At 37.9% G+C, this 16,691-nt stretch overlaps 1 protein-coding gene across 8 annotated transcripts in view; it reads left to right on the forward strand.

The window, feature by feature from the left end:
• LOC107095155 (sodium channel protein type 8 subunit alpha-like) overlaps positions 1-16,665 on the forward strand; it is a 61,655-nt gene extending 44,990 nt beyond the window's left edge. For 3 of the 8 annotated variants that reach the window (XM_015391134.1, XM_015391138.1, XM_015391133.1), the window contains exons 21-27: positions 2,928-3,050; positions 8,887-9,171; positions 9,565-9,618; positions 10,502-10,639; positions 10,726-10,830; positions 10,935-11,205; positions 12,683-16,665. In XM_015391134.1, the coding sequence (XP_015246620.1) occupies positions 2,928-3,050; positions 8,887-9,171; positions 9,565-9,618; positions 10,502-10,639; positions 10,726-10,830; positions 10,935-11,205; positions 12,683-13,842 (2,136 nt within the window). In that variant the 3' untranslated portion in view covers positions 13,843-16,665. The remainder of the gene's footprint in view (positions 1-2,927; positions 3,051-8,886; positions 9,172-9,564; positions 9,619-10,501; positions 10,640-10,725; positions 10,831-10,934; positions 11,206-12,682) is intronic. The other 5 variants (XM_015391139.1, XM_015391141.1, XM_015391140.1 and 2 more) reach the window with 2 other exon arrangements.
• Positions 16,666-16,691: the final 26 nt, after the last annotated feature.

Consider the following 16,691-nt stretch of genomic DNA (forward strand, 5'->3'; position numbering starts at 1 on the left):
TTTTTTTCCAACTTTTAATGTTTGCAATCAGCTGCATTTCTTATTAAGTAGTTGGCAATATTGGGTAGTCCTAACATTATTATAACGACTGTTCAAAGCTTCTGGATCTGCTTTAGGAAATTTTTGTAGGCCAGAAAAAATCAACTTCAGGGATTGTTTCATCAAAGTTAATATGGAATATTATATTATGGAAAGAATGGATGAACCATTTGTCATATTCAGACAGACAAAACATATCTCGGTGCATTCTGGCAGCCATATTGAACACATAAATAAATAATGATATATTAAGATATTAATATTTAGGATAGCCAATGAAATCTTGAGTTTATATTGTTTTAGATATTGTAAATTAGCTTTTTCCTAGGGCCTGCTCTTAGCTTCAGTCAACATGAATTTCTCCATGATTCTCTTAAATGTTACAGCGAGGAAGACTACTCAACACCACATCACAAAACCTACCTCAAATAAACAAACCACTACTTTAAGTTAAACTCTATTAAAGTAAAATCTACAGTTTTAGACCTACAGCTGTCATGATCATTTCATCTTTCTTTTACACTCATAATATTGTCATCTTTTGTTGTGCTTTTCTTTTTGTTTTTAGTTTGCTTTTGTTTGGTTTGTGCTCTCGTCATCATGGGATCACAGCCCCAGATGTCATTGGCCTTGCCTTGCAGAGCTCTGTGAGAAGGACGCTGAGCCAGTGAGGCCACTACCGCAGAGCTGGCCCACCAGGGGGCCAGAGCCCAGGAGCCCCGAAAAAGGGGTCTCTCCAAGGGGTTCAGGCTAAAGGTGACAATTATCCCAACACTGTAGTTTAGATTAAGGCAAAATCTTTATTTAACTGTGTTCACATCAGAATAGGTGCTTGGCCATTTTAAATGCAGAATTTTGGATGAAAAGGGGGTTATTTCAAACAAAAACTGCTCTGAGCAGAGTTGGCAAAATCTGAATTAGAGCCCTGTCTAGATGTCTGTGACTAGATGTGTAAACAGTAAGTGGAATCTGCTGAAAGGAGAAGGACTGAATGTATTCTGACATCTACCCAGTTGCTTTTATTTTGACAGTCATTTAAACAGTTTACATGCTTTACAGTACCTGTTGTAGTTTTCGCTGATGATTTCATCAGTCAAAATGAAGATTTTGCCAGTCTCAAACCTCCCTCCGTGATTTTGGTAAGCTTTTGGATGTTGTGTACCTATTGCATTGACCAGTGGGTGTCGATGGCTGGTTGGAGGTGCTTTCACATGTGTTTACTGTTGATATTTTTCCTTATTTGTAAGGAACTGGGATGCCCCCTGTGTCATTACCTCCAGCATCCAACTCAAGAAGGAAATAAATGAAATTAAGAATGAAGATTACTAAAATCTTCACTGGAACCATAAACATAAATTTTTTTGTTTTGCCTTTTAACCAAAAAATGTTATTTTAAAACTGAGTTTTAAATGCCATTTGCTCACTGTTTAATTAACCAGTTCAGATTTGATCCAGTGCTTAGAGGTACTGTAGACTCATCCATGGCTAATTTATGTGCTACATTCAAATGAATCAACTATACTCCTTTTAAAATGTGTTAAAAACCAAACGTTTATGTTTATTAAAATTATAGGAATATCTGTAGATTAACTAAAGGACTAACTGGCCTTTTAGTGTTTTGGATTTCATCTCTGCATACCACTCAGTGAGAGACTCCATTTTTCTAAATGCCTTTCTCTAATGGGAGTCTTAATGTGACTTCCTAAAGCTGCTCCAGTCGCTCAAGTCTCTCCTCTTATCAAAGAACATTAGGGTAGCTAATGGACCACAATTCTTACTTTCCATTTCTTCCTTGGTCAACAATGTAATGCTGCGTGAAGCCTCCAACCATAACTCTGGCCACTACAGATAATGTTCTCACTGATCTGATTACTTTTACTGTTGAGGTAGATGCAAGAAGGCTTGCATGATAAAGACCAAACATAGGAATGTACTGAGTGCCTTTAACAGTATTGGGACAGTTTAAGTGTTCTTTGGCTGCAGGAATCCCTGGGTTTGCTGATGCTGGATGGGGATCAGGGGCTGCACCAGTTTCTTTTGAATTATGTCCTGTTATTGTTAACTGTGCGTAACTCGACTGTACTCTGTGTTCTTTTTGTCCTTTCAGTGCCATCCAGTGCTAATAACTATAACCGGTGTGCCCTTGACCTCCATCCCTGTTTTCTTGTGTGTGGTTCATGTGACTGTGGCTCTCCTCTTTGAATTTAAATGCTGTGTGACAAGTTGATTTGATGTCTGAGGAGAAAAAAATGACTATTTTACACTCTTGTACATGTTCACCTGTATTCTTTCTCTTAGGTTCCATTAGTTTCTCTGTCTTAAATTATATGGGAATTTATGCCTGAAGAGCGACAAGGAGAGACAATGTTAGAGGGGCAAGGGTAAGGCTCTCAAGTCTGTTGGGTTTTTATCAGCTTCCACAGGGCAATCTCTCTACCTAACCCCCCTCCCCAAACCCTCCGTCTCTGCTCTTCCAGTCCTTTACTTGTATCTTAACCATGTAGCACTCTTCTCTCTCCTAATTTGCCCTCTGTTTAAGTTTTGTGTTCTTACTCCTCTTTATCTCTCTCTGTTTCTCAATTACAAATTTCTTTGCAGGTACACAGGACTTTTCACTTCCGTCAACAGCCCCCAAATAACATCCAAATCCCCCTAATGGCCTACTGCAACAAAAAAAAAATCACACACACAAAACCTATACTAAAAATGACCTTCTCTCTCAGTGTATATACATGTATAAATGTAATATTATACATGCATATACATGCATAGATTTATGTGTGTGTGTCAAGCAACTCTCCGCCTACACCAGGGCCGGCTCTCTTTCTTAGTGGATATTCTCACTTCTAACAGTTTGGAACCTCTTTTGCTTCTCTGTTTTTGTGTAGGTGTCTATAGTCAGCCTTGTAGCTAATGCGCTGGGCTACTCCGATCTAGGGCCCATTAAATCACTCAGGACACTAAGGGCCTTGAGACCCCTCAGAGCCTTGTCACGTTTTGAAGGGATGAGGGTAAGATCCAAAGCTAAGCAGCTGATCCTTCCGCATGCCCATTCAACAGTTTAAAGCATGCTAGAACTGATCTAAAAGCAAACTACGAGAACAACAGAAAAAAAAAGAAATCTGAAAATTTGGGGGACTGACTTTAAAAGCTAGGAAATGGAAGCCAAAAAGTCACCTTTCAATGCGCAGTCTTGTACCATGCCTTTGTTAGAGAGAAAGAATAAGTCATGATGCAGCTGGGAGTAAAGTAACAGGACGATCACATTTGTTTGGATTGGATTTCTTTAAAAATCTAACATTTCAAAAAGCCTGCAGAAAATTGATTTGTTTGAAAATCAAAAATCTAAATTTGTCACAAAGCTGCCTCATCACATAAAAGACAAACTAAAAGTTTAGATTATCTCATATTACTTTGTTTCTCACTGATTGGCCACAGTGAATGTGAAATTGGTTAAAGCTAAACTAATTTCATCTCATCCCATAGAACATTCAAATCAATTCAATCAACCACTGCTTTCAATTGAGATCCCCTTGCCCTCCACACATTCCCTCCTTCTCCTCTTCCTCTTCCTGCTGCCATAATCTTCTTCTTCTCAGTTCACATCATTCCCTAATAGCTTGAGAACAACCAGCGGGAACCAGGTGGGAGCTGCAGGACAAAAAACCTCTGTCCAAAACCAAAACCATACAGAATACAGAATCTATAGCTATATACAATATAGGAAGATGCACTAGGTCAGTAGAATACTTGTACTTTAGCACCCAAATAACAATCTAACATGGTTTTTTTTTTTCCCCCATGCATTTTCTTATTTGGAATAAACATTTCATTCATTTGACAATGCAATAAAAAATCTAATTTAGAATAATACAGCTCAAGTTTTATGTATTTTAGAATTTTTTTGTGAGCCAGGAAACTTTCAATTAATGAAGGAAAAAATTAAAATCTATCAAAATTACAAACACTATGTATAATTAATTATATAGATATAATTGCATTATTTGTATAATTTAGAGCTTATCTCTGGAAATTTAGAATATTCTTTTTATTTCTTCAATAATCTCAATATATAAATATATATATATAAAAATGAGTGGGCTGCACTTTGGACTCTCCCTGCCACCACTAATGTGCATAACCCTAAAAGACTGCCACTACCCTAATAGCAAATCAGCAATTCAGGCTTTTATGTAACAGATAGCTTGTTCAGAAAAAAATATGTCTAGAGCTGAGGCCTTAACTGTGCTACCCTGGGGAATGAGCCATATCTCCCACATCTAAAAGCACCACTTGGTTATTCAAAAAATGATGCAGAACTGACTGTCCGATTGGTCCTCCCTGTGACTGGTCTTACCAGTAGGTTGCACCTGGTTGTTTTCACACAAAGTCCACTCTTTTTTTTTCTGAATCTCTTAATGTCTTGGTTCAAGGCTTCTCTAATTCTCCCTATTCTCATCCTTTTGTTTAAGACTCTCCTTCTTATCTCAAACTTTCCCCACATGCTCCTCTTCATCCCTTGCTTCCTCTCCATCATCTCCTTACTTCCCTTTTTCCCCTTCACCTCGACCCAGTGTGGCTGAGCCGGCCAATGAAGGGTCAATACCCCCTTTCCTGCTTATGTCCAAGATCTTTATGCATTAGAAATGGAGACATAAACCACACACTCACAGAGCTGTGGCTGGGAAGAAAGCATTTGTTAAACTTCTGCCAACTTCAGAATAAAACTATCTGACTTAGTGATCTGCCATTAGTACATTCAGTAGGCAGATTCTTTTTACTTTTGTTTCCCCTGAATTTTCAATAATGCACTCTTAAAAACAATTTTGAAGCATTTTATGTTTGAGGCAGAAGCTTAGCAAATATGCTAGGCAGCCATTTCACTGACAACATTTCTGCTCTCATGTCATAACACCCGACACTTTAGCCCATACAGTAGTCAATGGGATCCTGTTGCCTTCCTCTCCCATGGAAAATGAAACTGGGAGGCAACAGTGGGCCCAGTTAAACTCTGACTTTTCAGTGCTGGGTTGATGGTGGCCCGTAATTTGATTCTTACTACAAAACCCTTAACCACACATATACTTTCCTGTATCTCCTCTGACCCAAAAATGACAGAGAATTAGGAGGGGAAGGCCTTTGAAATGAACTAGAATCCTGGTACCTTCAAATTTTACTGATTCATAGTAGATATCCAGCGACTAAAATGTGATGCCAATGCACATGAGCAGACATCAACTCTTTTAGGCCCTGGATAAGCTTTCCGTATGCTGTCATGACTGGTTCACTGTAAATGAATTGGTTTTAACTAAACATTTTGTCATTTTTGGTGTTAAGAAACATTGCACATTTGCTTTAATTAAATACGAGTAGCAAAAGTGCCTCTGTGAATTAGCGCAAAGGTGAGGGCGGCCCAGTGATGTAATAATGAAACGAAATGAAATCATAAAATTTGACTTTGCTGTATCAGTTTCTTTTAATTTTTCTAACAATTTCTATGTTCATTAATTGAGTTACTGATTCATTTGATATGACAATGGGAAATATGAGGTCAAAGCAATAAATAAATGAGTGGGGAAGTACATGAATGGAGAGATGACACAGTAGGAAAGAGGTTTATAGAGACTGAAACTGATGTGAAAAAAATATGAATTTTTGCTGCTGTCACAACTACAACAACCGCCTCCATATATATATGGAGGCAGGGGTGGCAGACAAACATAAAGTATTGCATAATCGCAAAGTGGAATGAAAATGGAACAGCTTCTAAAATGTATTTCACAAATAAGAATCTGAAAGGTGTGTGCCATGGTAACCCTGTAGAAACTACAGAGATTTTAGGTTAGAGAATCTGTTCATCGGCCAAGTAGTCAACACAGAGCCTGAAGTAAAACTTTTATAATCAATTTTAACTTTGGACACCTGATTAGTTGTAAAATGTATAAACAAGTTTGGGGAAATGAGGAGCACCTACTGCTATGTTTTTTTCTGTTTTTGTTGATTTCGGTGACAGTTCTATGATTATTATTAAACCAATACAAAAGCTAAAACCTAAATGTTTTTATTTGTTTTTTCCCAGCATTTTATTGTCATTACACTGTCACAAATACAGAGCTACGAAATGAACTCTGCATTTAACCCATCCCCTTGTGGAGCAGTGGGCTGCCTTTAAATGTTATTTGAAGGTAATTGGGAGTTCTGACGAGCAGAAAACAAGTGCAACCTTCTCTAAAGTAGTTTTTTAAATGTATTTTACCAGATCTGTGGGAAGATGGAGGAATGCAGCTCTGTTGTAGTACTTAAAAAAGCTAATGGGGATTCATTTGATCTCTCTTGTACATTGTTTTAAACTGTTGACCCTAAATAGTATGCTAATGCAAAATTTGTTTCCGATCAGTACTGACTTTGCGGTCTAGTATACAAAGACAGCACACTTTTCAGCTTTTTATTTGTTGAATATTTTGGATGACTTCTTCCACCTTATAGTTGCAAACTAATTGTTAATCCGTAACTTATAATACCACTAACATTTATTGAAATCTATTGTTGTAATGTGGCAAAATGTCAAAAGGTGAGCAATGCAGTTTCAATCTGACACATTGCTTCAGAAGAGATGTTTAAGAATTTTATTTCTCTTGATACTAATTTCGTTTTTTTTGTTTTTGGGGGGCAGTGTGAAGACCAACTAAGTTGTAAAAGGTTAAAAAAAAAAAACCTACCTAAGAAAAGCAACACCCAATTCATTCTCATTTAAAGCACCCTGCCTATTATGCTTTTTTTTATTTTTAGTAATACTAAAATATTGATCAATTGGATGTGGACATTATGGGTTAAAATGTGTTAAAAAATGTCCCATAAAATCTTATTTTTTATTAACATTTGTAGGCTAGCAAATTTTAGCAATGATCTCTCTATCCACACATTTCTCTATTTATTTATGTATTGATTTGAGCGGATTCTTGAGATTGCACTATGCCATGTAACACGCATGTGTAATAACTGCCGATGCACATTCTGCATTTTTGAAAGCCATTTTCCCTCTTTCTGAGAATGCTTTCTACACAGCATGGCCTTTGTTAGTAAACACAGAAGTTTTTGTCTTGAAAGCATTAAGACTGTAACTCAAATCAAGCAAAGAGTCATTCTCTCAGTGAGTGCGCCTGGCACCACTGTGGAAAATTATTCTGCAGTCTGTTGTTTAGTAATTTAGTCTTCGACATTTGATGAGTTTCCCAAGTCTGTGCTACATATCCCACATGGGAATTTTGTTCTGCGCTCAGCGCTGAGAGAATCACACTCTTAGAGCTCCTCCCTGTCTGTTTGCTAAGAGGAGGGAATATGGCTCCACAAAATGAGTCTGCCAAAGAAATGCATGCTCAGCTGTGTGCCTGAGAGCTGCTGGTTGGCCTGCCTAATACCGGTAATAAGCGGTTCAACACGTGCTGAGCTTCTAAATCTGCAGTAGAAAACAATCATTTAATTGAAATGTTTGACAGGATGAGAAATTAAAGTTTTTTGGGAATTTTCCCCTCCAAATTCTTCTATTTTGTTTGAGTTCAGCTTGTTATGGAGTAAAGCTGTATTAGAAAGATGGACTGTATAAAGTTGGGGTGGTTAAGGACACTTCATAGTGATATGGCAAACACTATTTTTACAGATACTCTAAACATGCTATTTATATTACCTCCGGATTACAGAAAAATATCTGCTTACACATTTATGAGTATGTGTATATTTGATGTTGGAACAGTAATAACTAATCAGCAATTCCATTAGAGAACCGAAGCCAAAGAAAAAAAAAACACTGAGTAGTGAGTGCATGTATGTTTCATTTATTACTTTGTCATTTTTGAGAAATATTACATAAAGGGCCCAATTTAAAGTACTCTTGTTTTCTATAATTTTCATTACAATTATAAGCAAAAATAATGCTTACACTTGATAACACTGCGGCCAAAAATACACATGCATCCTGATCATTTAGAGTAGCAGTAAATTGATTAGTGTAATGGAATTCATTAGTGTAATGAATATCTAGTATGGATTTATCTTAAGAGTGGTATATTTCAAGCCCTTTTTATTGTTTTAGTTTTTAGTAGTATGGTTTAGATGTAATAAAAGAGTAAGCATTCAGCCAACCCTGTTACTTTAACAGCTCGTTTATACTTAGTTTATCCTTCCAATTAACTTTCCCTTCATGTCCTGTGAAAGAAAATCTATGAAAAGCCAGCTTCTGTTGCCATGTTCTGGATTACTCTTATATTACAGGATTTTACTGAAAGGGGGGTGCAACTTTCAAGTCAGCATACTTAAGGATTTCTGTTTTAAAATATTTACTTAATTTAAAGTTTGAAAGCCATAATAATAATAAAAAAAAAAAAAAAAAAAAAAAATATATATATATATATATATATATATATATTTAAATATATATATATATATATATATATATATATATATAGTTTGAATAGCATAAGAAATAACCAAATATATCTTAAACGGTAAAAGTCTGAGAGCTGCTTTAATCTTATCTCTATTGCTTTTTTCTTTTACGAGATCATTTGTTTGTGTGCATGAGAGTATTTGAGTTTCCACCAATATGTTTTCATCATAATCTTTGACTTACTACTCAATATTTTAGAATCCAAGCTCTTTCAGTCTGCAGCTTGTACATCAGTGCTTAGTATAGGTATTCTTTATATTAAGTGTTAAGAATTCCACACCAGCAAATTTTAGGACTCAGTGTAATGCCATAACAATATGTAGTGTCTTATCTGAGGGGTAAACATGAAATGAGTTGGTTCATGCTTTTCACATTTATATCCTTTCTTCCCTGGTCTGGTTTAGGTGGTAGTCAACGCCTTGGTGGGTGCCATCCCTTCCATTATGAATGTGTTGCTGGTTTGCCTCATCTTTTGGCTGATTTTCAGTATCATGGGGGTCAACTTGTTTGCGGGCAAGTACTACTTCTGTTTCAATGAGACATCAGAGGAATACTTTGAAATCGATGTGGTTAACAACAAGACCCAGTGTGAGGCACTTATTCAAGAGAACCATACCGAGGTCAGGTGGAAAAACGTCAAGATCAACTTTGACAATGTGGGTGCCGGCTACCTCGCGCTGTTGCAAGTGGTGAGATCGTCACTTCTCCTCGTCTGACTTAGTTTCCTGTTTCTCGCTAACTTGCATTTCTTTTCTGCATTTTCCTGCACTCTTATGCTTTTTCTTTATACACTTCACTTGAAGGCCCACCTATGCTTTATATGTATGTCTTTCTTTCACAGTGCCAAAATAATGCCTTTTCTTCATGTTTGTTGAGCATTTATAAGTGTGCTTCTCCATGCCTTTTTCTTTTTACATGTTTCTTTCCATGCACAAGCTGTACCACAAGACATGCATCAGTTTCGGTTTGAGTTTGAGTCTCCTTGAATGATTATAATCATTTACATTTCTTTTATTTCTCCATCTGATCTTTTGTATCAGGTTCTATTAATGTATGCAAATAATGCTATCTCTCTTTTAAAGGCCACGTTCAAAGGTTGGATGGACATTATGTATGCTGCTGTGGATTCCAGACAGGTATTTTTACTGCTTCATTGGTACATTTAATATCCTGATCTCACTCAGTACCAGGCTGTGACAAGAAAACTAGGGCCAAAGGAATCTGTTATAGTTTCAGCCTTACAAGACCTAAAGGTCATATTTTAGTATAGAAATCCCTGAAATTATACCCACTCACAAAAAAAGTAGAAGGCCAAATGAAATGGATAAAATATGATTCTATTTACCATTTATTACTTCCTTCCTTGTCTAAAACCCTCTGTTTTCTGTTCTTCCTGCACTCTATGTTTTATTTCTTCCTTCTTTCTTCACTTGACCAGCCTTCATGTCTTTCCTTTATCACACTTCTCTTAAATTGCTTCGTTGCCTCTCATTGTTCTTCCCTTTTCTTCTCTATTCCAAACCCTTTTGGAAACATTCCTTCTTTCATGTTTCCTTTATTCATTCCCTCTGTGTGCCTTGTCCAAATTTGACCCTTCCCACTCTTCTTCTGTCCTTCTTTGCATGCTACCTTTCTTGTTTTGCACTTCTTTCTTCGATTGTCCCTTTCCTCTTTTTAGTTTCTTGTTTCTTTTTAGATCTTATTCTTGAACTCACCAAATTGAGAAATATTTGATATAAATTTGGTGTCTATGGTTATTTTGTAATATAAAATGCTGCTATAAGCCTGTAAAACTGAAAGTTAAGTTGTTATTTTATTCAACAGAAATTGTTTAGGAACTAGAAACCTTTATATAGTACATCCTACCTTCACCTCAGCTCATATTTACATATATGTTTCTGTCAATATTATAAACTGAGCCTGGCAGGTCAGCGAATAAGCAAACAAAACTTTCATCCTTGAAACGATTTAGACTGTTTTTAGTTGAAGTTTTAATATTCTACATTTTTTCACTTTAAGGTGGAAGACCAGCCCAAATATGAAGACAACATTTACATGTACATCTACTTCGTTGTCTTCATCATATTCGGTTCCTTCTTCACCCTCAACCTCTTCATTGGTGTGATCATTGACAATTTCAACCAGCAAAAGAAAAAGATAAGAGCTGCTCCTTCTCCAAATGTTTTATTCTGCTGTGAATGTGACCATGGTTATAACCATTTTTTTTGTTTTTTTCCCTTTACTTTGGAGGTCAGGATATCTTCATGACAGAGGAGCAGAAGAAATACTACAATGCCATGAAAAAACTTGGCTCCAAAAAGCCGCAAAAGCCCATTCCTCGACCGCAAGTATGTTTTTTCTGAGGGTGTTGTGCATGCATTATTAGCACATCAGTCTGATGACTCTTAATACATCTCACCATTTTCCTCTGTGTTTTCCCATCTTCTTTCAGAACCAGATCCAAGGATTGGTGTTTGACTTTGTGACTCAGCAAGTCTTTGACATCTCGATCATGATACTGATCTGCCTAAACATGGTCACCATGATGGTGGAAACAGACGATCAGTCGGAACAAACAGAAATGGTTCTCTACTGGGTCAACTTCATCTTTATTGTGGTTTTCACCACGGAGTTCTTGCTTAAGCTCTTCGCTCTACGTCACTATTATTTTACCAACGGATGGAATATCTTCGACGTGGTGGTTGTCATCCTGTCCATTGTTGGTAAGTGAGGGGAATGGATAGAATGGAGCAAAAAGCAGATATCAGTAAATATGCAGTGCTTTTTCCAAAAGTGTTAAAACCTTAAGAAGTTTTTATAACCATACCCTTCTTTAACACCTAATTGTGAGGTGCAACAGTATGTATAAATAATACAGTGCTGTTAAATGTTATTTTTGACACTTTTTTTCTTTTAGGTAAGCAAAGATAAGAAATAAACTCATAAGGCCAAAACATCTTTTCAAACCAACCTGGGCTTTCTGTAAAAAGTTATCGCATATTAACTTAGTAACTGGTGGTGCCACCCTTAATGAAACAAGAGCCATGAAATTTTTGTAATTCCTGTCTATGAGTATTTACTCTCTGCAGTAGAATTTAGTTGACTTTTTGAAATAGAAGTGTTTTATTTTAGCCATATTAGAGGGTCTTTTTGTGTTCTGTGTAAGATCCAGACACAGCATCTAAATCTAATTTAGACTTTGACCAGACCAATCCCATTGGGCATTGGCCCTCCGAGGTTTTTGGTGCCAGGGACCGGTTTAATCTCAGACAATATTTTCATGGAGAGGTCTGTCGCTGTAATACTCTGCGGTCACTATGCTAACATTAAACATGCCTTTAAGATAAGCCAATAAAAAGGAAAAGTGAATGAAAACAGCCTACCAACTACTCACAGTAGCAGATAATCAGTGGAAGCCCTGAGCTTGTTTTGCTGTAACGAGACGGTGGAGTTTACAGTGGTAGATATCACATGAACAACAATGTTGTGGTGGACATACGCAAAGAGTGAGTCAAAGATGGAAGTATGGAGAATACGGTCATTTTCCAAAATAAAACATAATTTATACTTGGAAAAAAATGTACTGGAACTACTGGAGGTTATTTTTTCTCTTTGTGTGGCCCGGTACCAGCCCGTGCAGTATGGGGGGTTGGGGATCACTGTCATAGGGTAAAGGTTAGAGTTTCAGTGAGTGAGAGGTGCTTTCGTCTATGTGCTCTTTAGTTTCTTTTCACGATTTCCTGGTATTAGGTAAAATTACTGTACAGTGTAAGCTGTCTATATCCTGTCTAAAACAAAGTAGTCCCAGACTTTGGTCCAGCACAGATATTGAAGAAAAGGCTCTGGTCAGGTGTTTACCTAACTGAAATTTCTGGGCAACATTTAAAATGTTATTTGTGGTAGAACACTTGCAAATCACATTGAACAAAACCTCTCTATTAAATTGTACAGTACTGCTATTATGCTTTGTGGTGGCTTTATTCAGCACGAACCTCAGAGAGCTAAGTACAGGGCTCAGACCTTTCACCTTTCCACAGTTTGTTAGGTCAAAACTTTGTGGCTGGAACTTGTAATATGACAAACTGTGGAAAGCTTTGTGTGGTATTTATAAGTTCTTTATATTACTATTATAACTGTATTTATAAGTTCTTTTTATTCTTGTGACTTTCTTGTACTAAGTTTTATTTTCCTTCTCCTCAGGTATGTTCCTGGCTGACCTCATAGAGAAGTACTTTGTGTCACCCACCTTGTTCAGGGTCATCAGGTTGGCTCGTATCGGCCGAATCCTGCGGCTGATCAAAGGAGCTAAAGGCATCCGAACTTTGCTCTTTGCCCTGATGATGTCCTTGCCGGCCTTGTTCAACATTGGCCTGCTGCTCTTTCTGGTCATGTTTATTTTTTCCATCTTTGGCATGTCCAACTTTGGCTATGTAAAGCATGGAGCGGGCATAGACGACCTGTACAACTTTGAAACCTTCGGCAACAGTATGATCATCCTGTTTATGATCACCACATCAGCCGGCTGGGATGGCTTGTTGCTGCCGATCCTTAACTATCCACCGGATTGTGACCCCAACTTGGAGAACCCTGGTACTTCAGTAAAGGGCGACTGTGGGAATCCCTCAGTAGGAATTTTCTTTTTTGTCATGTACATTATAATTTCCTTCCTGATTGTGGTAAACATGTACATTGCTATCATTCTTGAGAACTTTAGCGTGGCCACAGAGGAAAGTGCAGATCCACTCAGTGAAGACGACTTTGAGACCTTCTATGAGATCTGGGAGAAGTTTGATCCCACTGCCTCCCAGTTCATTAGTTTTGCCAAGCTGCCTGACTTTGCAGACGCTTTAGAGCACCCGCTTCGTGTGCCAAAGCCCAACACTATAGAACTGATTGCCATGGACATGCCTATGGTGAGTGGCGATCGCATTCACTGCCTCGACATCCTGTTTGCCTTCACAAAGCGTGTGCTGGGCGACAGCGGTGAACTGGACATGCTAAGGACACAGATGGAGGAGCGCTTTGTGGCAGCCAACCCGTCCAAGGTGTCGTATGAGCCCATCACAACGACACTTCGCCGTAAACAGGAGGACGTCTCTGCCAAAATCATCCAGAATGCCTACCGCGCCCACCTCATCAGGCGTGGAATCATCTTTAAGCGCCACATTTTATCTAGTAATAAGCTCGAGAATGGTGGGACCAACCAGGAAAAGAAAGAGAGTACTCCATCCACTGCCTCTCTGCCGTCTTACGACAGCGTGACCAAACCTGACAAGGAGAAGCAAGATAAAAGCAAGGAGGACTGGGCCAGAAAAGAGAAGGACAAAAACCAGAAAGATGAGTGGGAATCCAAGTGTTAGGATCCAGTGACAAAAAAAATCTTAATTTAAATGCAACGAGAAAAGACTCTGGGCCCAAACACCCAACAAATGTAGAAAAACCATTTGCAAGTAAGATTAAAAACAAGAAAAAAAAAAACACAAAAATGTTTACATACTCGAATACTACTGAGGCTATGTGGTTTCCTATGTTGTCAAAGACAGCTGAACCAAACGCAATCAGTTTACTGTGGAACTTCTGCTGCACAGCGACAAGTTCATGGAAATGAGGAGTAAACACAAAAAACAGGAACTCACACATTTCTTTGGGGGACCAACTGCCACAGAACCACAGCTCCACGTCTGGAGCACTGCAAGTATCCTGCCAACACCAAGTGTGGATTAACCCTGCTACAAAGCTCTGGCACTGTGGGTCTGAATCACACAGATCCCAACAGAACTGTGTCAGCAGTCTAAAGGAGGGTCTGTAACTCCTGAGTTTGCCATCTTTATCAAGAAGAAAAGCAGAATCACCCCGAGGAAGTACAGCTTTTTTGACAGATGCACTAGAACGGGCGGGGGTTAGACAAACAGTTTTCTTTTTCTTTTTTTTTTAGCAAATGTGCATCTTTACATTATTTGAGCAGCAAAAAAAAAAAAAAATACCAATAAGATAACATTTAGCTCATATCACTCATCTTTTCATCCTCTCTTTGTAATACTGACGGTGTATAAGACGTTTTATAACATGGGTTCTCATGCTGAAATGGGTACGGGTCACTAGTCGGTGTTTTGAAAACTCGCTCAGATGGAGTTCCAGATATAAAATAGTTTTTGTGCTTGTTAAATGCATAGAAATGACTTGCATGAAGGCATGTTTTGATCAGGAATCATGCATGAGTAATCATAGTCCACAAGACACTAATTGTCAGTCCACCACAGTGGCTGGATTACACACTTGAGGCTGTCAGTTGAGAAAATTAGAAGATTGGTAAAAGGAAAATGGAGAAAATAATGGCATTTGTATTCCACAACCTTTTAACAAACAGCAGATTTTTTTTCCTGTAATGGAGTGAACATGGAAATAATTCACAAAGGCGCTTGGAGACACAATCTTGACCAGAGTTTCTGAATGTTGATAGCTCAGAAAGCTTGTGGAGCAGGCAGAATATCCTCATGTTGAGGCTGCACAGCACTTGAAAGTACATTTATGCAGATCTTATCAAATCTGAGGATTAATGTTGAACTTACTGCCATTTAAACTGTCTCTTTCTTCACATACCTCTGGTCCATGATACAACGATGAGACCAGGTGATGTTTCACGCCAAGGAATTGAAAATCCAGTGTGCTCAACTATCAGTTGCAGAGGGATCCAATATAGGAATCAAACTTTCAGTTTGGCTGATGTTTTTCATTTTTGGGAAGAACTAAAAACTGTGTTGAGGCAAAGGCATTAGGTAGTTCTACTGAGCAGCTTCCCCTAAAGATAATCCTTCTCTTTTTTTACTGTGAGTTCAGCGTAAGATTGTTTTTGCAATGCGAGTTTCAGGTAGGGCTTTTTAGAAATTTATGTTGTTAGCTTTAGAAAAAAAATAAAACAAAGCCTTTAAGTCTTTCACTGATATTTGAGTGATGCAATCTTTCCCAAAAGAAAGGCTTATGATCGGTGAAAGTGACATCTGATACAGCAGAGGTAGCAGAAATTTATTGCAGGGACATATGTTGTTGTGCTTAGAGTAAATGGAAAGGTGTGGACTGGAAGGGACTGTGGGATTTCAGGGAGGACCAGCTGATAATACCAGTGTTAATGTGGATCAATACGTAGATCGAGGCCCTCCCTTCAGTGGTTTTGACTGACTGCCGCGAGAAGAAGAGATAAACGGGACAGCAGGAGGTGGTGAAGGAGCATTGGTCTGAGCTGGGAGTGCTGAAGGTCCCATGTTTGTCAGTGTATCATTGTGATTCTGTGGGACCTTGTTGAACACTGTGTGGTCTTGCACCATTTCTCCGCAAACCTGCAGACTTCCAAAAGCTTATCCCCTGCCTAAAACCAGAGACAGAGGTAGAGGACAGGTAGATTATGAACAGACCTCACGTCAAAGCAGCTTTGTCGTCTAAATAAGCTTTATGGGTGTTTTTCACAATAAATTTCAAATGGAGGCTTTGCCAACTGCCTCCATAATTGTCCTGCCACTTATTTCCTACACAGCAGAGATGGTCCTATTTCTTAGTGGATTATCGGAAACACAGTCAAACTGGCATCCAGAGTCACACCATTGCTGCCATTCGGTGTGTTTAACACTGCCTGTACCAACCTACCCCCAACGCCTATAACAGCAAATGAGGTCTGTTTACAATACGAGGTCTCTGAACCAGTTTTGCGGCTGCACACTGAAACCAAATACATTCCCGGTGAAAAACCACAGGAGAAGCGAATAAGGTCATTCAAACTTCCCCATGTTCATCTTGGATGTAATATTTTAGAGTTATATACATTCACGTTTAAAAAAAAATAATAAAAAAGCAAAAAAAAAAGATAAATAAACACATATATGTACAGTGCAGGCTATGATGTAAATGGCACAATCGCTGAAAAAGAACGAACTTTTTGAGAGAAGCTATAAATATTGTATTATAATGTTTTATTTTAACGGCATGCTTTGTTGTGTTTTTTGTAAATACAGAATTTTAAAAATGTTACCGCTAATAATCAAAAAGTGAATAATAACAATAATATAGAATGGCTTCCAGCTATGCCCTCTGTCACATTTGTTACTTTTGGATTTTTTGAGACACTTTTCACTTTGTTGACGGAAAATGAATGAAATATATAGATATTATATAATACAATAGATATATACATGTATACATATGTGTCTATATGTGTATA

Source organism: Cyprinodon variegatus, unplaced genomic scaffold (assembly GCF_000732505.1).
Source record: "Cyprinodon variegatus isolate N-32 unplaced genomic scaffold, C_variegatus-1.0 Scaffold526, whole genome shotgun sequence".
Lineage (NCBI taxonomy): Eukaryota > Metazoa > Chordata > Actinopteri > Cyprinodontiformes > Cyprinodontidae > Cyprinodon > Cyprinodon variegatus.